This window comes from Mugil cephalus, chromosome 2 (genome assembly GCF_022458985.1).
Source record: "Mugil cephalus isolate CIBA_MC_2020 chromosome 2, CIBA_Mcephalus_1.1, whole genome shotgun sequence".
Lineage (NCBI taxonomy): Eukaryota > Metazoa > Chordata > Actinopteri > Mugiliformes > Mugilidae > Mugil > Mugil cephalus.
Genome location: NC_061771.1, coordinates 5,328,205 through 5,348,022, shown reverse-complemented (window position 1 = coordinate 5,348,022; position 19,818 = coordinate 5,328,205). Strand labels below are relative to the sequence as shown.

The 19,818-nt window shown below is 45.0% G+C and overlaps 1 protein-coding gene and 1 long non-coding RNA gene across 3 annotated transcripts in view; one reads left to right on the top strand and one right to left on the bottom strand.

Moving 5' to 3' along the window:
- The window catches only part of mxi1 (max interactor 1, dimerization protein), a 28,838-nt gene extending 20,404 nt beyond the window's left edge, over window positions 1-8,434 (top strand). For both annotated transcript variants that reach the window (XM_047578263.1, XM_047578264.1), the window contains exons 4-6: window positions 1,450-1,564; window positions 4,261-4,459; window positions 4,829-8,434. In XM_047578263.1, the coding sequence (XP_047434219.1) occupies window positions 1,450-1,564; window positions 4,261-4,459; window positions 4,829-4,992 (478 nt within the window). In that variant the 3' untranslated portion in view covers window positions 4,993-8,434. The remainder of the gene's footprint in view (window positions 1-1,449; window positions 1,565-4,260; window positions 4,460-4,828) is intronic.
- A 648-nt stretch (window positions 8,435-9,082) lies between these two features.
- On the bottom strand, window positions 9,083-11,370 carry LOC125003981. The gene is made up of 3 exons (XR_007112297.1): window positions 11,276-11,370; window positions 10,745-10,854; window positions 9,083-10,184 (listed from the first exon to the last, which is right to left on the bottom strand). It is a non-coding gene; the product is annotated as an uncharacterized LOC125003981 (long non-coding RNA).
- Window positions 11,371-19,818: the final 8,448 nt, after the last annotated feature.

The window sequence follows — 19,818 nt, the reverse complement described above, 5'->3', positions numbered from 1 at the left end:
GAGGAGTTCACGTGAGATACGAGCAGCGTGGGGCCTCTACCCTCTGATGCCACGCAAGTCTGGGAGTCACTCTGACCTGCACTTCCTTTCATCCTCCCCCCACCTTTTTACTTTAAGAGGACCTCTGGCGTCCATGCTAGCGCCGTTCTGGACGGATTTCAGCCATCCATAGCGCTTGTGGATTCCTTACTTTTATCTGGAGAACATGTCTGAGGCAGACATCGATCTTACTGTCATCACTCTCATTCATTTTTCCAAGTTTAACCTATATTCATTAGGGCTGGCTTCAGCTGGCCTTGCACAATCTGATCTTTGGTATGTTTGCAAATTGCTCAGATGAGACAGGCAGATAGACACGTCCCAGATAAAGAGAAAAGTTGGGCCTTGCTAAGTCCCCTGAATGGAACTGATTAGACAGACAGATGATCGGAGCCAGGCCGATAGCCATCATGAAAACTTCAGAATGAAAGGATGTGTGTGTGTGTCTGCACACGCGTGTCTTGTGGACTCTAAAGTTTTTGCTCTACAGACTGAATGAGGGCACCTTGTCGTCACGCAGCACTTGTTTTGTTCACATAGTTTAAGCACACGCTCATACATACATTACTGGTATAATGGCAGTAATGGCTTGCGCCCATGTTCTTATCAGAACCGTCCATGCATAGTTTAACACACACACACACACACACACACTCACTGTAGCCGGCTCTCACATATATCCACAGCAACTTGGTGCAGTGAATTCCTGCTCTAGTCCCCTGGGTCTGTCTTCTTTCGGCTCCCCCAGAGACAGTTCCTGAGTCTGGGTCGCTCCACTGAGTGTACCGACTCTTAATGACCCTCCACCCTTTGCTTGAGGCAGGCTAAAAGGGCAGCCCCTACTAATGGAGCACTGATTGCGTTATAGCCACAATTAGCTCTCTTTACCTCTCAGCTCTGGTCCATTAGCAGGAGAGATAGGACCCGGGGCCTGTCTCCAGTCATGAAATGAGGTACTGTCAAGATGATAGAGAGCACGAGCCGAGCAGGGTCCAGGAAATGCCATTACACCACCTCCACCACCCCCGTTGCCCTCCTCCCCCTGCCAGGTGAACCTTGCTCGTAATGTAGGCGAGAGTAAGTAAATCTGGTTGGAAGCCACGAGGCTCGTGTTGGATGTGGATTATATGTGGGTTAGATGCAGACCTTTGATATAGGTTTGCAGTTGTCTTCACATCGGTGGGTTTCTAAGCAAATTACCCTAGTTAAAGTCGTTAGAAGCTGGTCTAGTCAGGAAAAGTCAATGAGTAACCCCTTACTGTCTGAACAACAAAGGTTTTTGTTTTTGAAGCAGCTGTTAACCACAAGGATGCTTTTCACCTTTCATTGTCTGCGTAACAGCCCTGCCCCGTCATCATTGTTATTTATCTAACCATTGTCTTTTACTTTCTGTTTGTCCTTCTTTTGTAGACGAGCTCACCTGCGGCTGTGTCTGGAGCGGTTGAAGGCCCTCATACCCCTGGGGCCCGACTGCAACCGCCACACCACCCTGGGCCTGCTCAACAAAGCCAAAGCACACATAAAGGTAGGCTGATAAGTAGCAGACTCTTACATAAAGCTAGTCCTGGCTAAATAAAAACAAAACAAAAACAAAGCTACAATCAGGCAAAAACAAGTGTTGTTACTGGAAAAACATTTGACCCCCCAAGAAATAAAACTATCACGATGATGATCAAATACATGAAGAGGAAAATCTGATAACAGTGCTTCAATGACAAGAACAGGTGCTAACATATTCATACAAATGCAAAAATCTCCCTTCATCTACCTGCTGCTGGGATCATTCTTCAGACGTCATTTATTGGCGGAGGCAGAGACGTGTGGTTTTTGACTGCAGTTCAAGAATCAAGAGTCTTTATTTTCATTACGAGAACATGACGAAATCTTGCAGAGGCACACACATAATACACATACATAGAAAAAAAGAAAAATATGTTGAGAGAAAATGTAAATAATGTACAACCAAGCTATACCAGCAAGAGTCCTGGTAGTTGGTGATTATATCTGTGGTGAAATGTAATGAAGAAAACACCTGCACTCTATTGCATTTCTCTTCTGCTGCTGAGACTGAGGCATTTAGTAAATGTGGAATCTGATCTGCTGTGAGAGGACCTTCTTTTTCACTGCTTAAATAAATTATGGCTGTTTGTATTTCACTTACTGTAGAATTTGCACATTTGTATTGTGGAAACAAATACAGTTTACCCAAGTTACTCAAATTTTATCAGGTGCTGGCAGCAGGGCTCCCATCCACTACAAAAACAAGCATGTGACTGGCTGGGCTTGAGCAGTCTGTGTGTGAGAGCCCTGACGTCGTGTGCATTCACGTAGCAGAGAGGCAAAGCACAAAGCCGATATTGTTGTTCCCACCCCCGCCGCCGCCACCACTCTGCACTCCTGCTGCCTCCGTCAACTCGAGTCTCCCCGTTGCTTATTGACGGCCTATTGTTTTGGTCCGTCGCTGGAAGTCACGCTCGTCACCGACGGCGACCGTGACATGAGGCTGCAAGGTTGGAGCATTACGCGGCTGTATCAGGCCCCGCCGTGACCCTGGCTTATAGTGTAATGGCACGAGGCCTGAACCGAAGCCGCCAGTAAAGAAGGCGACGCAGCGTAAACAGAGCAGGGAAGGAAAATCACTCAGGGTGGTCGGGGCCGGCAGGAGAGAGATCCGAGGGGACGCAACACATTTAGTGGCTGAACGCTGAAGCAGATATACAGATGCGGAGATTTTAAAACAGCCTGTTTGATAGGAAAGGAATTTCCTTACAAACTAATTCATGTCTGCCCTCAGTATCTCTGTTGAAGTTGCTCTTCCAGCTCTTCTCCTCTCACTCTTATCTCCTCTACGTCTATTCATTCAGTCTCTCATTCTTAGAAACTATCTGTGCATCTCGTAAAGTCTGTAGAAGCAATGAAGCCGGTCCTGACATTAAAAGGGCTTACAGAGTGTTTACAAGCTTTGCTACACCCCTGAACTGAAAGTAGGACTGCTGTGACAGTGGGCTGTCCTGCTCGATGTTATCTCACTCAAATACTATCTGTGCTCTGATACAGGAGCCGGGAAGGTCATCAGTTCACAACTGACAAGACAAGATTTTAGCAAGACCGTGAATGAATTAAGTTACTTTTTACATTATATCTGCATCGTGTTAATTCATTTTTTATCAATCCAACTGTCAAGAATTTGCCAAACTGACAGAAATGTGTTTGTCAGTAAACGGTTAAATGTTTGTTTTTGTGGAATTTTCATTTTTTTACATTAACAAAATAAACAGAAACAGGAAAGATTCCAAGACAGATGAAACAAAAACAAGACGGCCAGGCCGGTAAAGAAGCGTATAATGACTATATGAAGGGCAGACCATGATCCAGGGTATATTGCAGGCTGTGATGCAGCATATTCCAGGTCATATCCATGGTATCTTAATGTGGTCTAACCGCTTCCTCTTAACATAAATCTTCCAAAGCTGTCCCGCTGATCATTAGTCATGTCATTTTCACAGTTCAGTCTCCACAAGCTTTTCTCACACGCCGCAGTTTCCATCATCTGAGCCCTCCACATATTCACCATGGGACTCTGAGGGTCCCTGCAACTCTTCAGATTTATCTGTGCACAAGTTATTAGGCCAGTTTTTAAAATTCTGCAAACAGATTTATTTAAGTGGGGTACCACAGTCCTGTCTCCAAGGGGGAGACAGTCTTGGTGAATTGGGAATTTCTGGGAAATTCAGCCGTTTGCTTCATCATTCTAAAACATTATGCCACAAGGGGAGGATCTTTGAACATTGCCCCCACACTTCCAGCATAGATCATTAAGTAAGCCCATTCTGTTAAGTCTTTACGGGGGAAAATAGTATCTATGAATTATTGTGCATTGAATAAAGTTGAATAACATTTGGCTTCTCTTATATATTCTTCACTGCTGGATTTTTTCCAAGACAGATCCTTTTCCCATATCTTTGCAAGATTGCTACACCCATTCTCACTTTATCTCATACCATTCTGATACTTTATGATGATGATGATGATTTCAGGCAGCTGTAAGTAGCATTCAATTGGACTTCTGTCCTGACTAGTGGACAACTTCATTGACATAGTGTCTAATTTGAAGGTATTTTGACCTCTGCCTAAGCCTGTTATATTGAAAGAAACTGACCATTTCCAAATAAATCATCTGTTATTTATTAGCTAACCTTTCGCCTGTCTCTTCTCCTCCAGAAACTTGAAGAGGTGGAGAGGAAGAGCCAGTACCAGCTCGAGTCTCTGGAGCGCGAGCAGAGGCACCTTCAGCGTCAGCTGGAGCTGCTGAGAGGAGGCAGTGGGTCTGCAGCCCCGAGCAGCCTGGGGGAGGGAGAGAGGATACGCATGGACAGTGTTGGCTCCACCCTCTGCTCCGACCGCTCCGACTCTGACCAAGGTGAGGAAGACTTCAAGGAGGATTTTAATATAGCGTCTAGATAGGCCGTCAGAGCCTCCCGCGGCTCTCCGGTTCATTTTACGGTGCTGATGCTGTGCCAGCCCCTCCAGGACTGTGCATCCCTGTGCTGGTGAAAGTGAAAGTGGTCAACACTAACACAAAATGTAAATGTTTCCCCAAGAGCCACTGTAATCTCATCTCACTCAGACGTTGTTGTGGACTGTTCTTTTATCTTCTATCATAAAAATATCCCAGCAATCCAGTGTAGCTCACAGGATGTGTTTTTAATCATCGCGATGACAGACTTCCTGTGAGGGCGAACACATCTAAGGTCTGTTTTCTTCCTTCTCTTGCGTCATCTTTCCGCAGAAGAGATTGAGGTGGACGTGGAAAGCACCGAGTTCTCCCATGGAGAGCTGGACAGCGTGAGCACGGCCAGCACCAGCGACCTGGACGACCACAGCAGCCTGCAGAGCATGGCCAGCGACGAGGGCTACTCCTCCTGCAGCGTCAAACTTGCCTTCTCCTCCTAGAGCCCCGCGCCGCCCGCCGCCACCACCACCACCGCCGCCACCTCCTCCCTGCCAAACCGGCCTGCAGTCCCACCCGTTCCTCCATCCAGCCATGCCTACGAAAACATCCACCCGGTCACCTTCCGACCCAGCGACGGCGGCCACGCCCCCCCACAGCTAACGGCGTTCCGCGTCGCTCCGACTTCTCTTCAGCAGCTCCCCGCTCCCGCCTTTAGCCTTTTAGTTTCCGGCCTCGACTCCACGCTGCTGAACCCGCCGTCGGAGGGGAGGGGGCTCCGGTGAGAGCTCTCCTCCGCTGAACGTTGAGCCACCGCGACCAACGCCGAACTCCAGGAACCCAGACGCAGTGACGGGAGAATGCGATTTTGCTTTTAGTCGCGTTTTTAAAGGGAGATCAAAGACTTGGTCATCGTCGTCGTGACTTTTAAACCCACACAGTTTATTCAAAGGAATGGTTGGTTTTATTATTTCACTGAACCATCAAACGTCTGAACTTTTAGATATACAGCCCCTGATTTGACTCGAAATGCACTTAAATTCAAATGTGTTTCTGTTTCGGTTCTCTCTAACGTGGGTGTGTGTTGACGTGCTCCTTTGTCGATCATTATCAGAACATCCTGCCGTTGAGCCTGGATAAATGGGAGCACATTTAATCTGAACCAACACTGTGGGGTGAACTTTGCCATATCAACACATCTTGGCCCCGAATCTCTTCCCTCCGGCCCTGAATCCAGTCCTGGACTCATTGTTTTTTTCATTGCGGATACTCCAATTGGTGCTATTGTGAAACAAACCAACCGACGGGGAAGCAGATCGGATCCACCACCACTGCGCTTTTAAAGCAAACAGCGTGCGGCTGTTTCCAACCAAGCATGGAGGGAAAACGGCCACAGAAAAAGGAAAAGCAGGACTAAAGAAAACATTCCTGTCGAATGTGGGTGCTCGGTGCATTTTCGAAAAGTGGAAATTGTAACTTTGTGTGTGCGTGTGTTTTGTTTTGGTTTCTTTCCCCACGACAAGCAGCTATAAACAGCTATCCTGCACTTGCCTACTTTAGAGCTGTCCATAGAAATGGCACAAACCCAGAAGAAATAAAAAAAAAGAAAAATTAAAAAAACAGCAACAAGGAAAAATCCAACAACAACAAACTTTGGAACAGATGTCCATCCTCTTTCCAGCAGTAACAAGCAATAACTCTTGTAGTTGTTTTTGTCTAGTCGGTTTGATTTCCTCCCATTTTATTTCTCTCCCTAAAGACTCGTGTGACCGTCCAAAAAAAAAAAACTAATTTCTTTTCTTTTTTTCTTTCTTTGTTTTGTATATACAAATAGCTTAACAAGAGAAACTTTAAAAATCAGTTTAAAAAAAAAAATGGTAGAGCTCATGGTAGATCTATTTCCTCTGTTGCTGTTCAAGCCTGTGTTTATTGTGCATTTTAAATTAAAATTTTGGAGAGAATTTCTACCCTCTTCATAATGGCAGTGAATTACTTTAAAACACTCATCCTGATCCTGCCCTGAGAAGGAAAAGAAAAGTTACGCTTGATTTAAAAAACGACAGCTCCCTATCCGGCCGCGTCTGAGCGGCCCCGCGAGTTCCTGTCGGAGAACGCAGATCTGATTTGGCACTGTTATATTTATTAGACATTTTTGTTGTTTATATTGCTAATGAACCGGGGTGGACGGGAAAAATAAAAGCTGCATACGGCATTCCACTGGTGGTCAGGTGATCTGTGGACGAAACAGTTGTAAGAGTGGCGAGAAGAAAACGGGTTGCGTGATGTCAGTGTTCTCCATCCCAACTCCACTGGCATCGAGAATTGCACTTCAGCCACAGCTCTCTTTATTTTTTTTCTTTCTTTCCCGTTGTCATGTCGTCATCCACCAATTTGTGTGTGTGTGTGTGTGTGTGTGTGCGCGCGTGTGTGCGTGAAAAGAAACAAAACGCCGCCATTTTGAATATTTATTTCTCATTTATCCCTCAAAGAACACATAACAGAAGGGGAGAAAAAAAAAGTAACTTATTTTGGTTCTGTCTTATTTTACTCCTCTTTTTGATGCTTATTCCTCATTCCTCATTTTAAGAAATGTATATTTTATGGGTTATTGTTAAGTTGTTGTTTTGTTGGGGGGAGGGAGGGGGTGGGGTTAAGAAAATGTAGCCATTTTGTTTTTATTTTTTTCTGATGTTTTATTCAATGGACACTTGAAATGTAATGGGCCCCTAAGCTGCTCCTAGTGCTGAGCCTCGCCTGTTTAGAGTCACCGGCCTTGTGCAGAGCTGACTCCCAGCGATTTAACGCCCATTTATAAAACTACTGGGTGCACATGGAGCCATCTCCATCCACGCTGGGGCGAGGCGGCTCTGCACAAGACTCTCGGGTAGCCAAGACTTTACTGGCAAATACTGAGCCGGCTCCTACACAGTAAAAGGGGTCTAAAAGCTCCGCTTTCCTCTATTCGGAGGTTTGTAGTCTCTAGCAGACTTGTGTTTTAGTCGACAAAACGTGTCTTAACATTTACAAAGGCCTCCGACTGAGGATTTAAAGACAAAACACGTAAGAACAAATCCTTCGGTTTGTCTGAAGGACACCAGTACGGTGTAGAGTTTGACATGTCGGCTCTTCGCGCAGCTCTGTTGAGGTCGTTGGACTTGGCACTGAATCAGACAGCCACCGCTTCGGTGCTCGATTATTTAAAGAAGAAAAAAATATATATATGCCAAAACCACCTCAGAACACCTCAGTGTCCTCTTTGTCTCTCGCTCTCTTAGGGACAGTTTACATTTATTCTGGCCCGTTTAAGTTATTAACTTCGGTCTTATCTTTGTCTCTGTTCTCTTCTTCGCATGTCAAACCTGCGCTGCTGACAGGAGAAATGATTTTCACTCCCTGTTTAGACCTGGATCAGACCCCTGTGCTGTTTAGAGCCGCTCACAGAACACAATGTTCTTAATACACTGGGACAAATCTGAGTGTTGGGACAAAATGTGAGCAGCCTGATTTTGTATTCCAGGATGAGTCAAACTAACCGTAAGAGTCCAGGTCTGTGCTCTCTCATGTGAGTGTGCAGTGTTTCGTGTGTCTTCTCCGTGTCCTTACTAAGGCTGAGCTTTAGAAAGGCACCTGGTCCACGACCAGTCTGCAGGGATCTCGGTGACAGACTCTGATGCATAAACTGCAGCTTTAACGTTGCGCTGAAAGCCGGAGCAGACTGGTCCTGGGTCAGCCGACGTTTCTGGCTAATGCTGCAAATTTATTCATTTGCATATCTTCATAAGCTGGTGATCACAAACGATATTTTTACCTCTGTTTGAAAGGGTTAGACTGTGGTTGACTTTCAGTTTTGCAGCTTTGCCAGAAGTGCACCAGCCTGGTGAAGTGGCACTGGTCTTGTTTTTTCTTTTTCTTGTTTTTTTTTTTGTTTTTTGTTTTTTTTAAACCCACGCTCCTTTCTGGCGTCAGTCTCTCAGGAGGTTGAATCAAGCAAACGGGTCCTGTGAAGTCAAGTTAGCCCAGCCAAACAAAGCAGTCCCATGTGCAGTAGAAAGCCCTCCTGTTGTTCTGAACCTGTGGCCATCCTTTGTGAAAACATGCACTCTGACGATGATGATGATGATGATGTTGTTGTTGAGTCTAGCCGTGTAAGTGGAAGATGCAATACTTACAATAAAAACACAGAGACTTTCAAAGCTGAAGTACTGGGCCGGGCTGTTCGTACCATGAAATGTCTCAATCCTGAATGTACTGTAAAGCAATGGCTCACACTGACTAAGATGAATAAAGGTTGTCACTGCAAAACGTCTGATATTCCTACATATTTATATAAAGGTCTTTTTGCTCACAAACCCGCAGCTCCTTTGCACATTCTTGTCTCGTCAAATGCCTCTCAACATTTTGAATGGTGTGATAGATGTTGGGCTGATTAAAGCGACACAGGAAGGAAGAACGTAATTGTATTCTTGCTCTTCCAGTCCTATAGATCTTTAATCAAATGAAGCAAAAACAAGCAGTACTAGTCCACCACGTATGGAAAAACATACATAACAGACATTGTACTTTACTTCCACATTGTGGAAGTAAAGTACAAAATTTAAGAGCACATGAGAATAAATGTGTTGGTCGTTTAATCACCAATGAGAAACAACATCACAAATCCCCAGGTGAAGGCAGTAGATGGAGCCTCGACTCTCGTGGTAGCGGTGGACAAGATGGACCAATGTAGGTTCTGCAGACCCCGGACAACAAGGGTGAGGCGGAGATGAGGAGGGGGAGGAGGGCGGACGGACAGATGGTCTGAGAGGCAGAGTGACGGGATTGAATTGAATTGAAAGAGTGGAAACTGATCGGGTCAGATCATCAGACAAGAGTAGTGACACCGAAACTGAGAATGACGAGAATTTCACTGTGCGGGAAAAGAGAAGTGATGACGGCAACGGCGCAACAGAAATAGCCGTCGTGAACATTCACCCAAGCTCCACCGGAAACCATGACACATTGGATGTGTTGGTATATTCCGATGTTTTGTGAACATCCTGCTGTGATTCATATTTGCAATTTATCTCTTTCAGTTGATCTAAAAGGGTTCAGAGATGTCCTGTGCTACAGAAATGAGCGCAGCTTCTGTTATTTAAGGCAGTTGACGTGTCAGGTTTTTAAGAATGATGTTAACTGCATCTAAATATACGAAATGTGTGCAATCATGAGCATGTGCTACTGTTATCTTAGTCTCAACTCATAACTGAAATAATGATTAGGGGTTTGACCGTGGCTGACCTATGGCAGCACAAAAATCCGCTGTGTCCTTCTCTGCTTCTAGTCGCTTCTGAAAAGTCACCATGAAACTTTTCCCTCAACATTTTTTCGTGGCATTAAAATATAAACGCTTCAGTCCGTGAGCAGAATCAGCCTCTTCAAATCTCGTCACGCAGTATTTCTTAACGGCTTCGTGTTTCTGACAAGGCCGTGCTCTTTTCACAGCCGTGGTCACTTTGCACGAGTTAAAACACAAAGGGAAAGGGTCGCGCTCAAGCCTCGCGTTCACGTCCTGTTTTCTGAAGACAGAATGTCCTCTCCGTCCTGTCACAAACATGTTGAACTCATTTGGTTCATTGCAATGCAGCCATTTTGTTGTCAGTGCAGTGACTTTGGGAGTCAGCCTTCACCAGGGCTTCTTTTGCTGAAATGCTGCCACCTAGAGGACACAATAGAATGACATAGGCTTCATATAGAATAGATAGTTTCTGCTGACTTCACCTGGCAAATTCAGCTTTCTGGAGAGAAATAACACTGTGGAGGGTCAAAGTCCTCCATGGGATGTAACATTAGTAGTCAGAGGGAGCAGCAGACATCAGGAAATCCTAACAGTAAGTCCCCAAGCCTGGTCTGAAGAGACCAGATCATGGCAGCACAAGAGAAGCCCCAGGCATCACAGAGAGATCTACCACAGCAGACCGGAGCCAAGGTGAAGGCTGTGCATAGACCCCCCTGAGATAAGCCATCACATAGCAACAGGATGTACAGAATACAGGGTTGGAAGTATCCTTATCCAGATGGATTGAGAAACTTCTGTATATTATATTGTCATTGTACAGAGGATATTCTAGGAGATTAAAGGTGCTGACAGGTGTTCAAAACATACAAATGATTCTGTAAAATATGAATAAATGCGTAACAGGTACGCAAGATATTGCTCCAATACTGAAGAGAATGATTTTAGATTTATTCTGCAGATGGACCACAGGTAGTTCCTACCTTTACACATCCTCAAAGGTGGTCGAGAGAATCAACTCTGAGATCCTGGGGGACTCCAGCTTCCAGAATGACACAGATGATGTTGGCTGACAAGGAGCAGAGGAGGAGGGCTGTGGATGATGTGGCGGAAAGAGCAAGAAAACATTGAGAAAGGAGCAACTGGGCTGCTGCATTTAAAAACAAGCGACTTCATCTCCACCTTCACGTCCTTTCTTCACCACTAGGTGGCAGAAGAGAGTTGTAAGTGAGCGACACTCACACTACTGTCCAGCATGACGACACAAACACTCTCTGTCATGACTGGAGCTCAGCCAAGCTAAACCAGCTGTCCCAAAAATTACACTTTGTCAGCACAACGATGTTTATTTTCAATGCCAATAAATTTGATTCTAATTTTAATTTATTTATGTTGCTCACGCTGCACATGATGCATCCACAATAGTTTTCTTTTTCCAAATGTATGATTCAAGTTCAGGTTCGAATGACATTATAAAGCTTATTGATTTTTTTATTTTTTTCAAATCAACTTACCTCAAATTTGTGATTCATCACCATGTGACCTGTTGAGCCAAAACATTATGACCTGTGTGCCCTGACATATTCTGCTCTGGTGTTACTTACTCCACAAGACTGACTATTCCGTCAACTCTTTTGCCAGTTCTTCTGTTTAACTTTACAGTATCTACCCTCTTTGAAAAAGGTAGATCTTGAAAGTCATCAGTGAGCTAAAGCTTAAATGGGTCATGAAGAGAAGAATACATCCACCTCTCTGTGTATCACCTGATCTTCCTCTCCTCTCTCATCCTCACCTGAATCCACTTCACTAATCGTCCCTTTAGTGCTTACACCTGCTGGTCCAGCGCTCCATTTCTGCTCCGTTGTTTTAATGCAGGAATGATGATTACTAACAAGTTATGTCCCAGCCAGCTCCCAGTGTTTTAAAGTAAAACTTGCTTTTTGCTTCGACCACCTTTCCTTTAGTCTCCAGCTTTTGAACCCATAAGGTGATGCTTTCTGCTATAAAAACTCTTGTGGCTTTTTACGTGTTCTGATCAGCTGAACTCAATACTCAAAATGTGAATGGAGTTAAACTGTCTTAAAGGAAGAAAAAAAAGAAAATCTAAGAGAAAGACGACTGAAGAGCCTGCAGGACTAACCCAACCACCTGATCATTACACAGAGTCGTCTCTGTGTTTTATTGCACCACTAGGCTGCACAAAAGCACCGCAAATCACACAGACTGGGTACACCGAGATGACATCCTACGTCAAAGGACCTCTTGATACTGTCAGCTAGTGCATGAGAAACAGCCTCAAAGATGGCTCAATATGAAAACAGTTTTCTCTCAGATTCGGGCAGATGAGGAACACAATCTCTGCCGGTGAACCATGAGTACGTTTTAGAATCCGCCAGAATGGCATTCAATAAAAGAGAGACAACACTGAAAGCACTGGCTCAGACAAAAACTTCTACTGAAATCAAATCACCCTTTATTTATATAGCACTTTTCATCCAAAATGAAAACGCAACCCAAAGTGCTTCACAAATAAAAACATGAAACATTACATGAAAAAAATCCATATATATACACACTACACAGCACTACACAGGCGCACACACATACACAACAGTTTTTGAGACATGGCAGGGCACTGAGGCCCGTCCACACATTGTCCTTCCCGGGATATTATGAATCGCCCCAGTGCTCTAAGCTTACTATTAACTTGGGGGCACACCCTCAGAAAACCCAAGCAATTATTTGGGGCCTTGTGGGGGAGGAGACAAAGGGGGCCTCCAGATATCTACCTTTTGGTAAATTTTACAATGACAACCACAAACCCCCTTCAACCTGAACCAGTTCTTCACATGCCTCCTTCTATCTACCCTTTGACTCTGTAGTTAGGACAAGGGGGGACAGCACACTTAGGCCTTTACCTGGGCTCCCTGAACCTAGCAGCACCACTGCATTAACCTCATGGCTCTGCTGACAATAATTACTCTATTGAACGTGTCCATCCTCAAAAAAGAAAAATAGATCTTTTGAAACCTAGACTAGACACTAGACTCAGCAGCTTGGTTAAAGTGTGGTTGTGTTGATATCCCAGAAGTGTCATCAATAGCAGCTGTGGGCCGCAGCGCTGCAGTAGCAGCACCTAGTTAAATGTGTCAACGTGTGGTTTTGTTGTACGATTTCTGTTTTTTAAAAAAAAAAACGTCATTACTCGTTCGGTTGGTGCACTCAAACCTAGATGGTGAATCACTAAAACTCCGCTGGTGTGTTTAGTGGCAGTTTGTGGTGGAAATGAGGCAGCAGTTAGGGACTGATTACACCTGAGTCACCGGCGGATGTAACGAGCTGCTGCAGCTGATAGTTTAGAGGGGACGGGGCACCGCAGAGGAGGCACCTTCCTGTGGCTCCGTGCCTGAGATTACAGGCTGTAAACATGAAAGGCGATTTTCTAGAGGCTTGGATATTGGATATTTATTTTTCTCAGCTACTGGCTTGTCTAAAATCTGCACCACTCACTTTGAGGTAAAAATAGAAGTGTATTTTTCCCAGTGGGTTGCGCTTCAGACAAGGTTAAGTCCTCGAGTCTTGTGGAAATAAATAGAAAAAGGAGAGAGTGGTCGCTGGAAGGAATGTCAGAGGAGAATCTCCGCCGCCCCCCCCCCAAACCCCAACGCCTTCGTGACTCATGCCGTGGACCTCATCTCCATATTGTGGCTGTCATTCAACCCCTCTCCACTCCGTCTGCAGGAGAGCGAACCCATGTGACCAATTATTACACTGATAGCAGGAGTCCTCCGGAGGGATGGTGGGGGAGTAAGATGAAGCAGTGGTGCTTTGGTGAGTGGGGATATGTCGGGTCTGGGGTTCCTCCAGTGACGAGCATGAGTCACCATCCCCACGGCGACCGGGCTTCTGACATCACAGGGGCCTTATCAGGAGAGGAAAGCAATTCGCCGCGAACGCCCTTCACCGCTGATGGATGAGGGGGGCAGGGGGTGAGTCTGAGGAGACTGGCAGTGTGTAGTTAAGATCTGAGGTGTGTGTAATTCAGGAATAAAGAGGCAGGTGTGTGTGTGTTTGTGTGCATTATTAGTGTGACAGTCTGTGAGAGTAATTGTAGCTGCAGGGAGAAGGACGGTTTTGAAGGCTGGTCGGCGTCACGCTGCAGGGCACCCCATCGTAACAAGCCCCTTCTCTATTTGTTTCTCTCTGCTGTGGGTTAGTCATGCTGTCAGGGTGAGGAGATACCCAGCAGGCACGTATGTCCCTGCCTCGCTTCACGTCGTCCAGCTTTTCAATGAAAAAGCCTGGGTGGAAAATGTACGTGTTGTGACCTGTGAGTCAGCCGCACAAACAGAACTCTGTGAGCGGCGTTTTCTCCCGCTGCATCCTGATAACTTATTCGGAATGAGCTGGAGCTGTGACACATGAAGAGGGCGTTCAAATAGATGTGAGATCAGGAGTCAATGGAGGCCTTGAATCCTACGCAGCATTTAAAGTTTCTACCCTGTTCCAGTGCACATCTTTGTTGTGTCGTTTGGAAACCCAGAAATACATCTTCAGAGCTACGTAGCTTACAGCCAGAAGTGAGACGTGTTTGTTTCTTTCCCTCCTTCTGTTTTGTTCTGCTTGAATGAACATCATGTAGAGAACACACTGATTGTGTTTCTTAGATAAATTAGATTTTTTGCAATCTGAGCATCCACTAAAGTGTTTGGGCATGTGTCGAGCAGCTTCATAACAGAACAACTGGTCTCCATGTAACCCATTTACACTCTCATAAATACATTTCCTGTTTAGCAGGTGGAGACGCCTGAGGAGACAGGTGGACTGTTTGTAAAGCAAGCTGTTGTTACATTCTGAGGGAAGACTATTCTGGGCTGCAAAATCAAATAGATTTGATTCCATTTTCAGTTCATTTCCTGCAAACTGTGCTGTACACTCATGTCCTTTTTTTTCAGTAATTCAGTAAGCTATTCAGAAACACTCAGTCCTTGCAAGCATTCATGGAGAATGAGAAGTGACAGGGCTTCCATGTTGTCAGTGAAAACCCATCTGAAGCTCATTTAAATTGGGAATAGTGGCTGAGAGATAATCAGTTCAGTCGCCACTTTAATAACCCAGCAGAAATGATTATACATCACTTTTTGTCACAAAGGCTTTCTTTATTAACACAAGACTTGTGCTCATCACACTCTTTAACTGAGTAGGGCCTCCAGTAGATTTGAGAGGATCCAAGATGCCTTGAACGCTTGGACATGGGTCTTCTGAGGGTGTCCTGTGGTGTCTGGGAATGGGATGTTGTTAATGTGAGTCTTTGGGTCCTGTGGGTTGAGGGGAGGGGCCTCTGTGGATCATCCCAAAGATATTTCATCAGTTTGGGTCTGGTCTGGTCTAGGTGGGCGATACAGTAACATCCACACTAATGAATGTCAGGTCCAAAAGTTTCCCAGCAGAACACTGAATTGTCACAATATGATCAATGTTATTTATTTCTCCTGTTAGTGGTTTTAATGTTGTGGCTGATTGGTGTACATTTATGAAATGAAGTATAACTAGTACAAACTAAGATATAGGATGTGATCTAACTTGTAAAAAACTTTTATGTCTAATGTGAGTAAGTAATAAGTCATTCATTTCTCCATAGTAGAAAAAAAATCAACTTTAAAAAGAGATGGAAAAGCTGCGATATCTAGAAGTGATAAAAGCACCGTACACTGCACAGGACAGCATATGTTCCACAAAAAAATGACAGACAAGCCCGTCTGCAGCATATGATCTATGAACAGTATCTGTTCACTGTGTTTACATTCACAATATTTCTTCAACCACACTGAAGTTAATCTGAAGACGGATTCTAATGTCAGGTTTGAGGCACCATCAATCAGAATAAAATGCTTTGTTTCTGACAAAGTGGTTCTGCCAGTGTCAAAACCACGGGCTGTATAAATATATATGTTTACGCAGTCTGTGGTCAAAAAACTGAACTGATTCAACTCAACAAGATGACCAAAGTGAGGCCACATTTTCAACAGTGCTGCCCACACTGATTCCATCTTTGTTCATCTGTTCTACCTCTTGTTTGGACAAGTTTACCATGTTCCTCTCCTAGAAACTCAATGCATTTAACCAGACAGACACGGCTCGATCAGCCGTTTATGTCATTTGGTGCTACTGTACCTATTGGACAGACCATCAAAGCTTTACCCCTCTCCTCTCGGTCTAGCTGACAATCCTCAGACCAGTCTGCTGTGATGAAGTGGTTTCATGAGGACTGTGCTTGTGATGAGTTGATTGCTAGTGTTCATGTGAATGTGGAAACTGTCCGTTGCTGCGGTGTGACGAGCCCGCGGTTAACGTTTGTCCTTTTGTTCTGCCTGATGGGAGGAAGATTAGAAGCATGATGGCGAAAAAACAAACAATGAAATGAAATGTGAGAAGAGGAACGCTGAGCGGCACATGGTGGAGGAGATGGAGGGGAGGTGAAAGCATGCAGGCGCGTACAGTATTTGCTATATTCTCAGGGTACAGTCTCTCCTCTATTCACGTCAAAGCCGGTCTCTGCCAGCTGCTTCCGCAGACTCCTAATGGAAAGCAGAAATGTAAATGAGCGCGGGCCACGTTGCAGAGACGATCAGGTGTTTTACGTACGGCTCGGTACCTTTATTTCTGCCTCGCCACATCGTGACAGATGGGCAGCAGTGACGTACCTCCTCCCTGTGTGGTGAAGCACCCCCGCCCCCACCCTCCTCTAAAATACCCGCTCCGTTCTGCTGAGCGCCCTCTCCTTAGTGCTGATTGCTGCAAAGTAGCTCTTTGCTGAATGAGTGACATGTCATTTCCACCGTCCTGCTTTTACACAGATAACTGACTCTGACACATGTAGGTGACACACACTGTTCCACTGCGCTGACTTGGTCACAGCGCCGCACAGACAGGACGCCCTTGCTCAACACTCAAGGTTGGGTGGGAGTATTTTTGACAAGCCCTTGTTACCGTTACGCAAGGCCTAACTGACTGTCTTCTCTTCTTTTCATTTTCTCTTCTGATATCCTCCTCTCATCCTACATGCGTTCCCTCCATCGCACACAGTTTCCTCCTCTTGCTCTTTCACTTGTCTCTCGCTCCGTGTCACGCTGCGTGACTCGTCACTGGTTGCAGCCTCTGGAGAGGTGACAGCTTTTGGAGCGAGGCCGCAGGGATCCTTCCTCCTGGACGCACTTATCCTTGAATTTGTCTCCCGTCGTTGCCGTGCCACTCTTCTTCGACCCTGCGTGACTCGGTGACAGTGAAAGATGGCGGCCAGCCGGGGTGGGCGCAACTCCAATGGGACGACCAGGAAACTGTATGCAATAATCAGAGCGAACAATCAGTCAGAATGAACCTGTAAAATCAAACCTTTGATATTGACATAGACTCAGTACAAAAAAGGTCAGAGACGTCTCTGTTTCCCCTGATTCTCTGATAAAAACCTCAGACATAAACCTCAGTGGGAAAACGTCAGGGCCTGAAAGCACCTTTACTGTTGAGGTGTTATGGCAGGTCACTAATACAATAACTTCTTCTGTTCAGGGTCATGATGTTCTGCATCCTGGCTCACGGCTACAGTGGAGAAACAGATTGTGGTTAGATCACAGGATATTGTGTGATAACATTTGCACACCTGCTAAAGGGGAAACACAGCAAAAGGGAACTATACATAATATCCCTGAAGTGATAAAGTTCTCGAGAAGTGCTATGGGCGTCGCACTTCCCCTCGCACTTCCCAGGAACACCTGACTGACTTTTTATTTCGCTCTGAACTAAATCCAACATGCTCACCACCACACAGTAGGCACGGGCCCCTCGGGTTGGTGGAGACCAACAGTGGATGTTAGTCATGATAAATGAGCAATCATGAGCAATAACGCCTTTCCACCTATGACATTGTATCAATGTCCGCCATCCCGCTCTGCCCACTCCACCCCTCTTCACTCTTACATTACCTCAGCCACCGTTGCGATGAGACGTTTGGGTTGAGTTCATGTGCACCTGAAGACCCCCTCCCATCTCTGCATCCAACCTCATCCATCCCTTCACTCAGACTCCCTTCATCATATCATATTGAGGCCTGGTTTTTGTGTCGGTGAATGTTCAAATATAGTTGATAATGTGAAGATAAACCGCAAGAACAGATTCACATCACATGCCAGTCAAATGCCTAATGTGTTTAAAAGAAATAAGAGAACAGAAGAGAAAAAAAAAAATTAAAAGCTGAACAATTTCACAAAGAAAAAAAAATGAAAATATCCAAACTTAAAACTTTATGATACACAGTGGACCGACAAAAAATCTTCCCTGACAGCTTTTAGATGTGCAGACGTTTACATGCTGTTTGAGGACAAAATAATGCTTTAAATGTCCACCGCTGCAGGAAAGCGCTGAGCAGGCAGTTCTGCTGACATTTTGGTGTATTTACAGAAAGATGAACCAGTGTTATGTCGCTGTTGTACTTATCAACATTTGGTGATTTGTGTTTTTATTCCACACAAGCTCTGCCATTTAACAGGCGTCCTCCCTGATGACTGCCCACCGGTGTCAAATCCAGATAAATGATGATGCAACTGATTATGCGGTCAGCCTTTTTTTTTTATTTGTTCTTTGTTTAACCTTCGATTATTCGTGTAGCCACGCGTGCCTGGGTGTGACCTTCAGTGTAGAAATATCCTAAATCCATGGCCTGCGCAAGAAAACTCTAACTTTGTGTCGGTGCATGTGTGGTTTCTGTGTGTAGGAGGGGAACTGCTGAAGCAGAGGAAATTAGTTGTAGTTCTAAAGGGCACGGCAGGCCGAGAGGAGCTGCCCTGGAGATGTCTCAGATCATAATCATCCACGCTAATGCGGTTGACTCAGACTTTCAGGGCTTGGCAGGTGATGTGTGCAACCGCAAGCCAGTTTGGAGAGTGAACAACGCAGCATGTCACATGATTTCTGCTCCCCACTGACAGAAAACAGAGGAAACATGCTGCGTATGTCTGGTTCCACCATTTGGATAAACTCTGTTTGGCTATTGTGTTAATAAAGTTTCTCAAAATTTCCCGTAACGCTAGCTATCAATTTCTTCCTGTTTATACATAACACAAGAGATAGTTTTTTTCATTTTCTTGAATGACCTATGTTTACTTCATCCCTTGCTGATCCTGCAGATCCTTTTTTTTTTGCGTCTGCTGCTGCCTCACACCTGGTTGAGCTGCGGCTGATTCACCCGCAGTGCACCTGGTTTGTTTTTATGAAAGCAGATTTATGAATGTGGCTCTGTGTTTGCGGTACACCCAGTGAGCACACGGCAGTCTGATTACAGCAGCAAATATGTCAGCTCTGAGACAGGAGCGCATCACAGAGTGTACCACAAGCACATCATCATCATCATCGTCGTCGTCGTCGTCGTCCTCAGGCAGCTGACTCGGAGAGTGTATGTGAGCGTGTGTTGCTCATGCTGTGGGGACGTTAATGTGTTGCACGCAGCCGCACTGTGGAGCCTCTCATTTGGGGACAATAAACTAAAGTACCTTTGCATAAAATTAGCATTAAGACGTCATTTGGGGTTATGGTAAGGTTATGTTTAGAAAAGGAGGGTTAATGTAAGAATTCAAAGATGACTGTGTAAGGAGAGCCTTTTCTTTTACATAAAGAAAGGCACAAAGCTGAAGCGTCACAGGGAATAAAACAGGAATGACTCACCAATGTTGTTGGTATGTATGACAGGATTCAGCAGCCACCCAGTCATGTCTCCATCAGTCATTCTTTTCTTTTCTATATCCTACTCACATTCTGCTTTTTAGGTCAAGGGCATGTGATGAAGAGCGATAACTGAAAGCTGTAGACCGCCACAATATAGACTTGGCTATAAATATAAAATGCAATTTTGCATGTAAAGGTCTTATATTGAGGTCTTACAGAGACGTTGGTGACTAAAACAGAATGTTTCTACAATAACTATTTACAGACGCACTTTAGGTGTTTTTAATAAGTTTTCCGTCACCATGGGTCAAGTTTACTTTTGTGTGGGTCGATAAAAAAGCAG